Below are 13,481 nucleotides of genomic sequence, written 5' to 3' on the forward strand. Positions count from 1 at the left end.
TGTTTCCTGTCATTTTTATGTTTTAATTTAGCCACTTGGTGAGCAGTTCAAACTGAAGATTTATTTTAAAGTGAAGCCAGCCCCCATGTCATCATTTCCAAGCACTTGAGTCATGCTTCCCCCCCCCCCCCCAAATTCCAGCTATTATTCAGGAGAGCCATTACATCATCCATCATAAGACAACATGAAAAATTAAAGAAAATAAAAAAGTACATTTAATCTCAAGAAAATGCTATAAACAGTGCTTTTATTTTCACATTTGAATGTAAAACTTGTGCTTTTTTCTATGTCTACATTCAGATTTTAAGAAATGGATTATATTGTAAGGTCATTTTCATCTCACAAGTAAAATGAGACAAATCTATACCCTGACTTAGTTGACATTTATCATTTGCAGACATATTTAATTCAGTTTCACTGTGATCCTTTACTTATTGTATTCATATAATATGTTAAAATTTTTGTGACTTTCTCTCCTATTCCATAGGGAACCATATTTCATGTGATAACCCAACTGACTAATTTATCCTCAAAGTTTCTTTGGAACTGAATGATCTGTGGCTATCTCCCATTTGCTTTCTCCATTGTACTTGGACTACAGAGCCAGCTACAATTATCATTATTATTACTTTTTTGAATGATATACAGGTTATTTTGCAAACCAAAGTTGGTTATTTTAAGAATTAAAAACCAGACCTTCTGTAATTGTAGCAATTTGTAAAAAAAAAATGGTATTGGTTAACGCTTACTATGTGCCAAGCACTGTTCTAATCACTGGGTAGATACAAGCTCATGAGGTTGTCCCACTTGGGGCTCATAGTTTTAAATCTCCAAGCACAGAAAGTTAAGTGACTTGCCCAAGTCATACAGCAGCAAATGGTGGAGCTGGGATTAGAACCCACGTTCTCTGACTCCCAAGCCCGTGCTCTTTCCATTAAGTCACGCTGCTTCTCTAGTGAAAATCATATTAATTGTGACTACAGAAAACTCCCCCCAGAATCTCAGATGTCATCCAGAGAAGCAGCGTGGCTCAGTGGAAAGAGCACGGGCTTTGGAGTCAGGGCTCATGAGTTCGAATCCCAGCTTCCACTGTCGCGTGTGACTGTGGGCAAGTCACTTAACTTCTCTGTGCCTCAGTTCCCTCATCTGTAAAATGGGATTAAGACTGTGAGCCCCACGTGGGACAACCTGATTCCCCTTTGTCTACCCCAGCGCTTAGAACAGTGCTCGGCACATAGTAAGCGCTTAACAAATACCAACATTATTATCCATTGATTCCCTCATTGGAAGAGCATTTCACTGATAGAAACATATTTATTGTTTCCCAGCCTAGAATTTGGAGACGTAGCCACTTTGTTACCCTGAAATGCACTAAAAAGTCAGAATTAGGAGCCAGGAGTCTCCTCTAGTGTGACTAAAGAGAATAGAAAAGGAACAACCCTGGAAATGCAAGCTATAACTAGAGCTTCCTGTTCACAGCGATCTTGGAAATAAGAACACACGTTACAGTGCTGATGTAGTATTCAGTTTTTGTGTAATTGAGGGCTGGCACCATGTTTCTTTAGCTCCTACTTCTGTCCACAATTGCTCACTAATGAACTTTAGGTGAGTAAAGGATAACACTAAGTTATGGACTTAAGCCACAGGGAGAGGGTGGTATGGTCTACAATTGCAGGAAAGTCAGGGAGACAGTGTTGGGTTAGAAGATAAGGAGTTCTCTTTTGGACATTTTAAGTTTGAAGTGACTGCAGGCATCCAAGTAGAGATGTCTTGAAGGCCGGAGAAATGCAAGACTGCAGAGAGAGAGAGATATGAGAGTTGGAGATGTAGATTTAGGAATCTCCTAACAGAGATGTAGTTGAAGCCATGGAAGTGAATGGTTCTCCAAGGGAGTGGGTGTAGATGGAGAATAGAAGGGTTCTTTATGAGCAGAGAATGTGTGTGCTAACTCTTTGTATTGTGCTCTCACATAATAAATGTTCTCAGTAAATACAGTTGACTAATTGAAGGGGACCTAGAACTGAACCTTGAGGCACTCCCACAGTTAGGGTGTGAGAGCAGAGGAGAAACCTGTGAAAAACTGCAAATGAGCGCCAGAGAGATAGGAGGAGAACTAGAGGTAGGATACTGATGATAACCAGAGATGATACTGCTGAAAAAAAACCTTGAGAAGAAACTCAATTTTACAAGAAGTTGTAGTAGCCTCAGGTTCCCGTCCTGTCCCTCCATCCAAATCCTGTTCTGTTCCACTCCTGAGTTGGCCACTGGCTTCAGAGTACAAATCACTTACTTCCTGGGTGACTCATTATAACAGTACTCAGATGCTGTATGAAATTGTTGTTTATGTGCCATATCATCTAAAGTGCCGTCCTGCCAGTGACATTTTTATGAATCTCTTGTAACTTTACAGAAATTCTTCCACGGGAACCCTGAATCATCCCCCTATAACTGCAGTTCCAAAACTGCACCCCTAAAGCTGTGAGTGGCTGGAATACTCTCCTTTAGTTGCTCTTCTGGATTCAGAAATTACTCTTGAGTTCAGTGGAGAATTGATTCTGGCGTTGCTCTTCGAGGTGGCCATATTCACAGCCACCCACAGATGTAGCCCGGAACTGGCAAATCTGGGACAGTCGGATGGCTACTTGAAGTATAATTAAAATACACCCCCTGCTCCATCATGGTTTTCCAACGGCCACGCTTCCGAAGTCTGAAAATTGCCATTATCTGTAATTCAACTGTGTAAGTCTATTTTTCTTTCCTGCTTGACAACAAGATGAGGCACAAAGCCATTCATTGTAAATAACCTAATGAAGGGAAAAAGTTAGGCTCATTATAAGACTTGCTGAAGTTGATCTTTATACCACATTGATTACACTTGCTGCAGACAGTCCTGCTCAAACTGCAAGTTTGCATTCTTATTTAAGTGTATAAAATATTCTTTTATCTAAATGAGGGTTGATTTTTCTCTCATCTATAAGTCTTCCGATATAACCAAGTTGGATGAAAACTTTAATTTCACCCTATTTAGTAACTGCACGTCTTCATGGTATCCATGCCAACTCTCTGATTTTAGGGAAAAAATAGAAAATGAAACAAGAGAGTAGAAATTGGAAAAAAAAATCAAAGTGAAAATTAAACATGGAAAATTATCAGGGCTGCATTGAGCTAAATTGTTTGTACTAGGTTGTGAGCGGTTTGAGCAATTTTGATGCCAGAAAATGTGTGGTCTGCTGTTCCCTGTTGGTGCTCAATCAATGCTTGTTGATTGCTGCATGGATATGCGTTGGCACCTGCCACTAGAATATGCTCAGTAAATGTTAACCACCATCAATGTAATTTCTGTTTTTATCATCTGCAATAAACTCCCCTCAGGGTGTCCGTTGTCAGTCACCTTCCAAGTAACACACCATGTGAGCTCTCTGGCACATCAAACCGTGCCAGAAAGACATTCTAGAGAGCAGCTTTTTTTTTTTTTTTTAAAGCAGTCACTAACAACTCCAGCAGTAGAGACTGCTGGGAGCATGGATCTGTATGAAGCACTGACTCCTGTCCTAGAACTATTTCTTATAGCAACAAATCACATCATTCAGTCTCGTCACCCTTTCAACTGAGATTAATACGATAGTGCTGGAGTCTTCCTAGCCTTTCAGGTATTGAAGATGACTTTGTAAATTTAGTCCTTCTTTTATTTTTTTTGAGTGCTTACTATGCTCAATCACTGTTTTAAGCGCTAGAGTAGATACAAAGTCATCAGTTGGACACAGTCTGGATTCCACATGCGATTACAGTCTTAATCCCTATTTTGCAGATGAGTAACTGAAGCCCATAAAATACCAAGATGATCAACCAAGATAATCAGGAATGGAAAGCTTCGGAATGAGTAGGGACTCTTGATTTGGTTTGCCTTCAGGACTGAGAAGAACCAGATTTAAGATTTCAGAAGCATAAAGACTGTGACCAGAGCAGACTCATAGTTGTCGCTATTAAGTACTCCATCATGAGAGGATTTACCCTGAAGCTTGAGTGATAGGTTTGAAGAATATAATTCGTCAGAAAGTGAATGGTAAGGGCATGATTAATCCTAGAAAGTTATGTAGATGAATATCAGGAGGTTCAAGAAGGGTTTGGATAAAATTATGGATGAGGGGTCCACCTGGATTACTAGGGAAAAGTTTGGGATTTAGAGGGAAATTTTTGGAAGGCAAATGGTAGTAAATGTAACACATACAGACAGCCTAAAAGACAAATACTAACGTAAAAGAAGCTCACCTGTTTATATTGGAGTAGGACGAGTGGCTGCAGCCAGACAAGCTGGAGGGCAAAATTGGCAGTGGAATTGTAATCTTGAGCAGAGTTTCTGTGAAGATTGAGTATCAAGTCCCAGAATCGAAAACAGACCCAGACTCGATGTGAGGGAAAAAAAAGTTTGTGCAATTAGGACTTTACCATATTTATAAATTAGGAGGAAGACAGAGTCAATCACACATTAATTCTTTCCAGTCACACTCACGTGTACAACGAACAGGACCTGATGTCGGCAGTGTCAACTTTGACATCAGGGACGGACTATGGACTGTAAGCTCCTCCTCAGGATTGTAAGCTCCCTGTGGGCAGGGATCATATCTACCACCTTGTATGGTACTCTTCCAAGCTCTTAGTGCAGTGCTCTGCACATATTCATTCATTCATTCAGTTCATTCAATTGTATTATTAAGCGCTTACTGTGTGCAGACCACTGTACTAAAGTGTACTGCTTGGGAAAGAACAGTATAACAGTAAACCGTGACAATCCCTGCTCACAGTGAGCTAGTAAGCACTCAATAAATACTGCTGATTAATTCATTGACAGCATGCCTTTCGTATGGTCTCTTTTGTTCTCTCCATAAGTATAAATATATATAGAAGTTTGTATATATTTGTTTATATATACACAGAATAAGTGATGGAAAATATACTCTCATAAGAAGACCTAAAATCTAGTATTTTTACCAATCATTTTGCTAATCTTGTTTATTCAGTTATTGAACATTCATCAGCATGCTTACCTTCACATGTCTACCCATTTTGTTGTACTTTCATCATCATGTTGTATTTGTTAAGTGCTTACTATGTGCAGAGCACTGTTCTAAGCGCTAGGTAGATACAGGAGAATCAGGTTGTCCCACGTGAGGCTCACAGTCTTCACCCCCATTTACAGATGAGGAACTGAGGCCCTGAGAAGTGAAGTGACTTGCCCACAGTCACACAGCTGACAAGTGGCAGAGCGGAATTCGAACTCATGACCTCTGACTCTCAAGCCCGGCTCTTTCCACTGAGCCACGCTGCTTCTCTAAATGAATATCATTGAATGATTCACCATTCAACTATAAACTCCTTGTGCCTCTGTTTCATTTGTCTAATTCCCAGACATCTAGTAGCATGCAGTATTTTGAATAAGTATTGTTAATACTGATTGTGGTAAAAAATAATTTATCAAAATTTACTTTTTTTTTGCAGCTAACACCCGGTCACTGCCTGCTGTACAATCTGATGAAAGACTACAGCCTCTGCTTAATCATCTCAGGTAATGTGAAAGCATAAGCTAATTTAGAAGATAAGGGAATTGCATTTAGAAGAGGTAAAACTTTTTCTCCTCATAAGCAATGAGCGAACTCAAAATCCGAAATGGAGGGAGTTTTTTCCATTGTGTGAGAATTAGCAGGATCCTGTAGCCATCTAGTATTTTTAATATCCTGCTTTTATTTTCCTTTCTGTGTGAAACATAATTTTAATGCAATGTAAACATGAAAATTAAATGGCAAAAGTAAAATGGAGGAGACTGTTGGTTAGGTTTAGGAAGAATCTGGAAAAAGATGTATTCATTCTCTAGTTCTTGATATTTCTATGACACCACCTTAATTGATAGTATTTATTGAGCACCTACTGAGTGTGAAGTACTGTGCTAAGTGCTTGGAGGAAAGTACAACAAAAGGAAAATATCTTGAATCATTTTGCATAAATGCTTTCGCTCATAGTTTCCATGAAACTGTTGACCAGGATCTGCTTTAATGTTGGCTTTAATTCACTGTCAGTGCTTGTCAAATATTAGTTGTTATCAAATGTTACTACTTCACAGAAATATTCTCCTCCCCCTTCACCATGGCCAACCCAGAATATAAGATTAACTACTGACAATTCTTCAGGCTTTCAAACTTGCACATACTGTACATTCATTTCAAGCTTCCATCCTCTATGGAGTTCACTCACAAGTGGTTGCTAAGCAACCATGGCAGGCTACTGCATGTGATATGCACCAACTGAAGTTGCTTTTTATTTTTATGAAACGAAACATATTCCCATTTTATTACTTTGTCCGAGGCTCCAGTGTGTGAGGTGGCAGGTGATATGTATGGTTTGACACTTACTGTACTGTAAAATAACATTGCGATATGACTTTCAGCCTTTTTTTTTTTAGTCTCTCTTTGGCTGCCTATCTTTGAAAAATATAATTTTCATTTTTATTACTAAAATCTAACTCAGCAGTGTTGTGGCTCAAATTGGTAGATTCTATTAATGATAAATTTGAAAAGGAAACTAAATATTGATTTACATGTACTGGATAATTTAAGTCCATTATCTCTGTAGGTTCAGTATTCAGTATCACTCAGTTCAGTATTCATTTTGGTCTTATTCACCATTTTCATTTATGATTACTAAGAGGAGAAGGAGAACAAGTGTATTAAAATTGCTGATTAAATGCATGTGAAATGCCTACCCATTCAAAGGAAGATAGAAATGACTCAGTAGAGAGCACCTCTTGAGCATTTAAGTCACTTCCTTGTGGTAAGTTAAATACTCAGGAAGGCTTGCTGCACTGAACCAGACCTTAGGGAACTGCCTGCAAGATGTCCGCTACTTCTGTAGTTGGTAATTTATTACAAAGGAGTGACGGGAACAAAGGGGAGAATTTAGCTCAATAGGTAATTGGCTATTGCCTTAAATAACTTATGTGAGCTAGATTTATTGCAGATTTATTCGTAATTGAGCAGTCATGAACACAGCTTTTCCCTGCAAATGAGTAGCTGTCCAGAGTCAAGACTGGACTTTGTCAAAATAATTTAAGAAACTGAATTAGAACATTTTCCCATCTGTGTTTCTGCCATCATTTCCCTTTCCCCAATTATCAAAATAAATCCTGAAAGTAGATGAGTAGACTAGAATTCAATTTATAGATAATGCTAACACCTGGTAAAATTGCAATTAGAGTTTGTCAAACAGAAGGAATCACACTTATGCCAATTCACATCCTAAGAAATAAAAGCTGTGTATATATAATACCCACATATATATGCTTGTGTATACATACATACACACACACATAATATAGACTCAGTTGCTCAGCTATGTTTAACATATGCAATATATATTTAATTATAATATACACACACATTCACCCAGCACCCAGCTATATATATCATATATACAGTGAGGATTCTTCCCTCTCATCAATGGAATCTGGGGGACCACCACTCTTTCTTCTTCTCCCCCCAACCCCGCTCCTCCCAGTCTGGTCTTCTGACCCTTCATCCTACCAGTCCTTACCAGGACTACAGCAGTTTGGCCTAATGGACGGAGCCTGGGCCTGGGAATCAGAGGAGCTGGGTTCTAATCCCAGCCCTGCCACTTGTCTACTATGTGACATTGTGCAAGTCACTTCACTCTCTGTGCCTGTTACCTCATCTGTAAAATGGGATTAAGACTGTTAGCCCCATGAAGAACAGGGACTGTGTCCAATCTAACTAGCTTGTATCTGTCCCTGTGCTTAGTACAGTATGTGGCACATAGTAAGCACATTAACAAATACCATAAAATTTTTTTAAATATACAGAGAAAGAAGAGAGAGATGGGTAAATAGATGTTCTGGGTGTTCATGGAACAGATATTTTATTTTGAAATCTTTTTAAGGAAATTATATTTTGTCCAAAATTTTCCCAGGACAACCTTAGTATAAGCAGTATGTGTTTTACTCAAGAACTTAAGTGCTCTAAACACAGAAGATACCCATTGATTTCTACTGATAAAGGTTTGACCAATGGGAGCTGCACTGGTGGATGAAACTGATATTTTTGGCCCAGCCCAGCAAACTTAATGCACCTCATCCATCTGAGTGACACAGAGCTTTCTAGACTTAACCCTGTGGCTCTCGATCCTTTGGTCACCCAGCTAGAGACATAGAAGATGTCTTTCTTTAGTTGTATACAATAACCAACTCGCACTAAGTTCTAATTATTGGAAGACTGAGAACATGATGTAATTCATAGGAATGAATTTTCTATAGTTATTTCACAAACAAAGCTCACTCTAAATTGACTGGAGTCATTGTACAGGAACCATTTTGCCTAGAAATATTCAAATGAAGTACACTACTAAATACAAGAAGACTCCCTAAGTGCTTATCTTACCATTAGAGAGAATGAAAAGAATCAAACCAATTCATCCCCAAACTATTCAAGTTCATGTATCAAAAGAATTTAAAAGAGCGTTTCTTTGGAGTGAAGAAAAAGTTTTTAGTTGAGTGATTGTCAAAGATATTCAGAAATGTGCCATACAGGACGATGCAAGGCTAACACTTCTTAACTATAATTGACCATATTAGGACTGCTGTGCATGTTAGAATATAAAAAATAATAATAACTATGGTATTTGTTAAACACTTACAGTGTGTGAAGCACAGGGGCAGTTAAAAAAAGGACAATAGGTATTGAATCCCGTTTTACTGATAAAGAAATTGAAACATAGAGAAGTTGATTTTTCCAAGGTCACACAGCAGTAAATATTGCCTAGTGAAGTAGGCCAGTGTTGTATCATACCCAGCACAGTGGTAGATCATGTGTTTTCACTAATAAGAATTGTGTTTCTGTGCTAATGTGATTGCTGTGATTACATTATTTGATAACTTTTAAATAATAATGTGGTAGTTGTTAAGCACTTACTAGTACTAAGTACTGGGTAGTTACAAGAGGCTCCAACCAGACACTGTTCCTGTCCCTCAAATTCCTACTCTAAGTGAGGAAAACAACATTTGATACCTATTTTGCAGATTAGAAACTGATACATAGCAAAGTTAGAGTTCCCAAGTCATATTACCAGTCAAGTGTCTGTCTCCTGACTCCCATTCCAGTGTTTGAAAATGAAAATGATATTCTGTACAATATTTCATTTTTGCATATGTCATATTAATGTGCATTATTTGGAAGACATAAATGAAATTAGAGATGTCAAAAAACAGTCACACCTGAAGTATCCAGCATTGCCTGGATTCTAATGCAGTGGGAGTTTGGAATTCCTATCTAATGATTTTTTGAAAATCTATCCTAAGCATTGAACAGCTGTGTGTGGTTTGCATAAGACAGATGCTCCTGGAAAATCTTTCCTCTAATTCATGGGTTTACTGTTAATATGAATGGATGTTATTTTTTTAATCCAAGGAAGTATGCTAATTAAATTGTATGAGGAATTGCTGCCTAAATTGGAAAAAAGAAATAAAAAAAAACTTCTTGAATATCCCTCTGCTGTAATCTCAGAATAGCTTCAGTCAACATTATTCTCTTCTTTTCATCAAAATACTTAGTTGCTTGGCATGTCAATGAAAATAAGTAATAAGAGAAATTTTTTAGTAATATTGCAGTCCCTCCTCAGTTAGCTAAGTCTTGATAGGATTCAACTTTGCGCTGCAGCTAAAAAACTTTATCACGACTCTTGAAGATTTTCATACTCTCATAAATTCTATAAGAAAAAGTGTGCTTCTGCTTTGTCATGGCCTCAAGTTGTAACAAAGGCCTGTTATAGATTTCACATGTGAACAATGTTTTGAACATTTATCAGCTTCAGTGCTTTATCATAACAACATCAAGTCCAAAGCAGTCACATAACATAAACGTGAGCAGCCAGCCTAGCAAGCACTAAATCTATGCTAACTACAATCCTGCTCTGCTTCATCATCCTCATATCATCAGCATCATCAGTTATTGAAAGTACACAGTATAGTAACTCGTATACTGTGCTATCAGTGGCTTGATGGGCAGTGATGTTAGAGGTCAAATGTTCCTGCCAAGATCTTAAAAGCTAATGGAGATCAGCACTCCAGAGTCTGTTACTCTTGTATCAATGTGACTTCCTTCCCTGCTGCTTTTTCAGGATTTTCTTGCCCATCCACCTCACAGAATGCTCCAGGAGTCATAGGTACAGAAATTTCCTCACTTGTCGACCCCAACAAACAGAACCAGACTAGAATAGTCTCTTCCTGAGCGTGCTCCTCAGCACAACAGCAGCTGAATCTTTCTCAATTATAACTACATTCAGAAACTAAGACCACAATTGATAATAACTTCACATTGGACAAACCACCCAGAATCATCAATTGTATTTATTGAGCGCTACTGTGTAGAGCACTATGCTAAGTGCTGGTTATAATAATGATGTATTATTAAGCTCTATGTGCCAAGTACTATTCTAAGACTGGGGTAGATACAATCATCATTGTCCCTCTTGGGGTTCACATCTCTCTCCATTTTCCAGATGAGGTAACTGGGGCACAGAAAGTGAAGTATTTCCCCAATGTCACACAGTAACAAGTGGAAATTGGATAGAACCCACGACCTCTGACTCCAAGCCTGGGCTCTTTCCACTAAGCCACGCCTCTCTTTCAAAAAAACTCTCCTCCTCCATTGGGAATCGATAGCGGTCTCCCGTATAGCAGAGACTAACCACTACACTAAGGAATCATGTTTTTATATTGAAATATAGCTCTGCTTCCCCAGTGCTTAGCATCGACAGGGCTATTTCTACATCAGCAAAGGGGGAACATTTTTCTTTTTAAAAAATATTGAGAATATGTGGGATTTTTTTCCAAGTAAGAATTCTTCATGTTATGCACCAAGCATTTCACAGGTATTTGCTTTAGGAGCACCTTGTGAGAAAACACAGTGGAGCCCAGAAGACTTAAGCACTACTCCCCTCTACCATTAGTATACAGCTCTGCAACTTGCCTGCTCTTCACTTTCAAGTCATGCACTATCTGTGCCTCAATTTCCTCATATGTAAAATGGGGTTAAATACCTGCTCTCCCTCCCCCTCAGCCTGTGAGTCTCATGTGTTCAACTTGATTATGCTAAATCTTCTTCAGCGCTTAGTTCAGTGCCAACCCTTTTATTACTTTGTGCCCTTAGACTATAACTGAAGCTCTCAGTGCCTGTTTTCTCATCATCCTATGTCTTAGATTGTGATCCCTAGGTGGGACAGGAACTCTGATCAGTTTGTCTCATAACTACCCCACTGCTTAGTGCAGTTTTTTGGCCCAAAGTGTGCTTAATAAACACCATGTCAATTATTCCTTTTGTCACTAAAATAAGTAGCTTTAATGTTTCAAAAATGCCCAAAATGGTTTACTTGAAAGGTGTATCTCTACAGCTCCTTGCCAAGCTAAGGAAAGTGGACAGGAGTTCAGTATAGAAAATAATTGAATGATTAAGACTTCCAGGAAATTTTGGAGGAGTGTGTGTGTGTGTGTGTATCTTGTTCTCAAATAGGTGACATCATGCTTCTGCAGTAACTCCGTGCTCCCTATTTAAGCTTTTTCTCTAGCCCAGTGTTTTAGTTACATATTTGCCTGACTGGTTTTTCTCAAAAATTCCCGAAAAAAGTCAGCCAGCAGATTTTCCTGAAGGCAAAATTGCCTTTTGCAACCCCCTCATAAATAAATTGCAATTACCTGCAGTTATTAAAAGTTCAATTTTCTGTTTTCTGAGTCACTTGTTCTCTCTAATGCTGATTGCCCTCTAGTGGAACAATACAGAAAGCTGGCAGTTTCACATGTGCTGAAATAAGTCATTTGGGAGATGACTCTGCAGCATCCGTGTGTGCCAGAATAACCTTTATTGTAGTTGTCATCGTATGGTAGCACAATCAAAGACTCCTGAATTCTTTTGTTCATATCGGTACTGTCCAAGAGCAGCAAGGCTGAGTGAGAAACATCAGAGCCAGACTCCATCTTTATACTCAACAGTTAATGGGTGACCAAATTCCAAAAATCAGGCTAATTTTACATATTATGACATCTTTTACCATAGATCTTCCTGCAAGGGATCACTTAAGATCATAAAAAATTATGTTTATGTGCACTAAACATAGCAAAATTATTAGTTTAGGGCTTTATCAGATGAACAGGGGAAAAAGTGCTTTTAGGTCTGCTTGTATATATCAGCACTTAGCACAGTGTTTTGCACTTTTCCTGCCCTTGTAGAGATAAAGGATGTAAACTATGTGAGAAAGCTGGTTAGCCAGACACTGGAAGTAAGCTTTGTATTTTATGATCTAAGCTAATTTGTTTGGAGAAAGACTTGATTTAGATAAAAAATGTTTAGATATTCAGTTTTTGATGATACTGTGGAGAGGGGGCACTTTCAGAAAAGGTCTTCTGACAATCTGATTCTGTTTTTGATTTGTTTTTCCATAGCGCTTACTATGTGCCAAGCAGTGTACTGAACACTGGTGTCCCACATGGGGCTCACAATCTAATTAGGAGGGAGAACAGGTATTGACTCCCCCATTTTACAGTTGAGGAAAGTGAGGCACAGAGAAGTGAAGTGGCTTGCCCAAGGTCACACATCAGGCACATGGCAGAGCTGGGATTAGAACCCAGATCTCCTGACTCTGAAGCCAGTGCTCTTTCCACTAGGCCACTCTGCTGCTTCTCTAAGATACTAAGGTGTGCCTCAGTTACCTCATCTGTAAAATGGGGATTTGGACTGTGAGGCCCATGTGGGACAACCAGATTACCTTGTATCTACCCCAGTGCTTGGAACAGTGCACATAGTAAGCACTTAAAAGCTATCATCGTCATCGTCATCAATATGTAAAAATTACAAATATGCTGAAATTTCATTATGAACTCTTTTTTCAAAATATTGGTAAATGCTTCACTTTTAGATCAACTTAAGAGTAAATTCCCAGTGACTAGCTTTCCATTCATTCTTTGTCTAAAAGGAAGTTTAATTTTTCATACATTATTCTTTCCTCTTTCACATCTAAGAATATGTGCAGAAACATCCAAAAATAAACCATCACATGAATACTTACTAGACAAATAATAACACACACCTATATCTATTGATAGTATTCATTGAGTCCCTATTGTGTGCTCGGAAGAGTACAATAGAGTTTTTGCAACGGTCTCTACCCTAAAAAAAACTGCACATATTGTTCATGCTTGAATGGGTGTATGTATACAAGTTTTCATAGAAAAGGATGTTGACACCTACACACTATGTTAGTTGTCCTTGGTTTTCAAAATGATGCTCCTGAATGTCAAATACTCTATTTGTGTGTGCAGGTGTGGCTAAAAGGAGTGATTTAAGACTGTCACTTTGTCCCACCCTAAGGGCAAATAAAGGCCATTCTTTTCTGTGCCGAAGACTTTGCCTCACTAATGGCTTGATGCTGAC

General features: G+C 38.5%; 1 protein-coding gene across 2 annotated transcripts in view; it reads left to right on the top strand.

The window, feature by feature from the left end:
- The window catches only part of PRIM2 (DNA primase subunit 2), a 227,342-nt gene that overhangs the window by 195,683 nt on the left and 18,178 nt on the right, over window positions 1-13,481 (top strand). For both annotated transcript variants that reach the window (XM_029073346.2, XM_029073338.1), the window contains exon 8: window positions 5,497-5,563. In XM_029073346.2, coding sequence (XP_028929179.1) covers window positions 5,497-5,563 — 67 coding nt within the window. The remainder of the gene's footprint in view (window positions 1-5,496; window positions 5,564-13,481) is intronic.

The sequence above is a fragment of the Ornithorhynchus anatinus genome, chromosome 1 (assembly GCF_004115215.2).
Source record: "Ornithorhynchus anatinus isolate Pmale09 chromosome 1, mOrnAna1.pri.v4, whole genome shotgun sequence".
Classification (NCBI taxonomy): Eukaryota; Metazoa; Chordata; class Mammalia; order Monotremata; family Ornithorhynchidae; genus Ornithorhynchus; species Ornithorhynchus anatinus.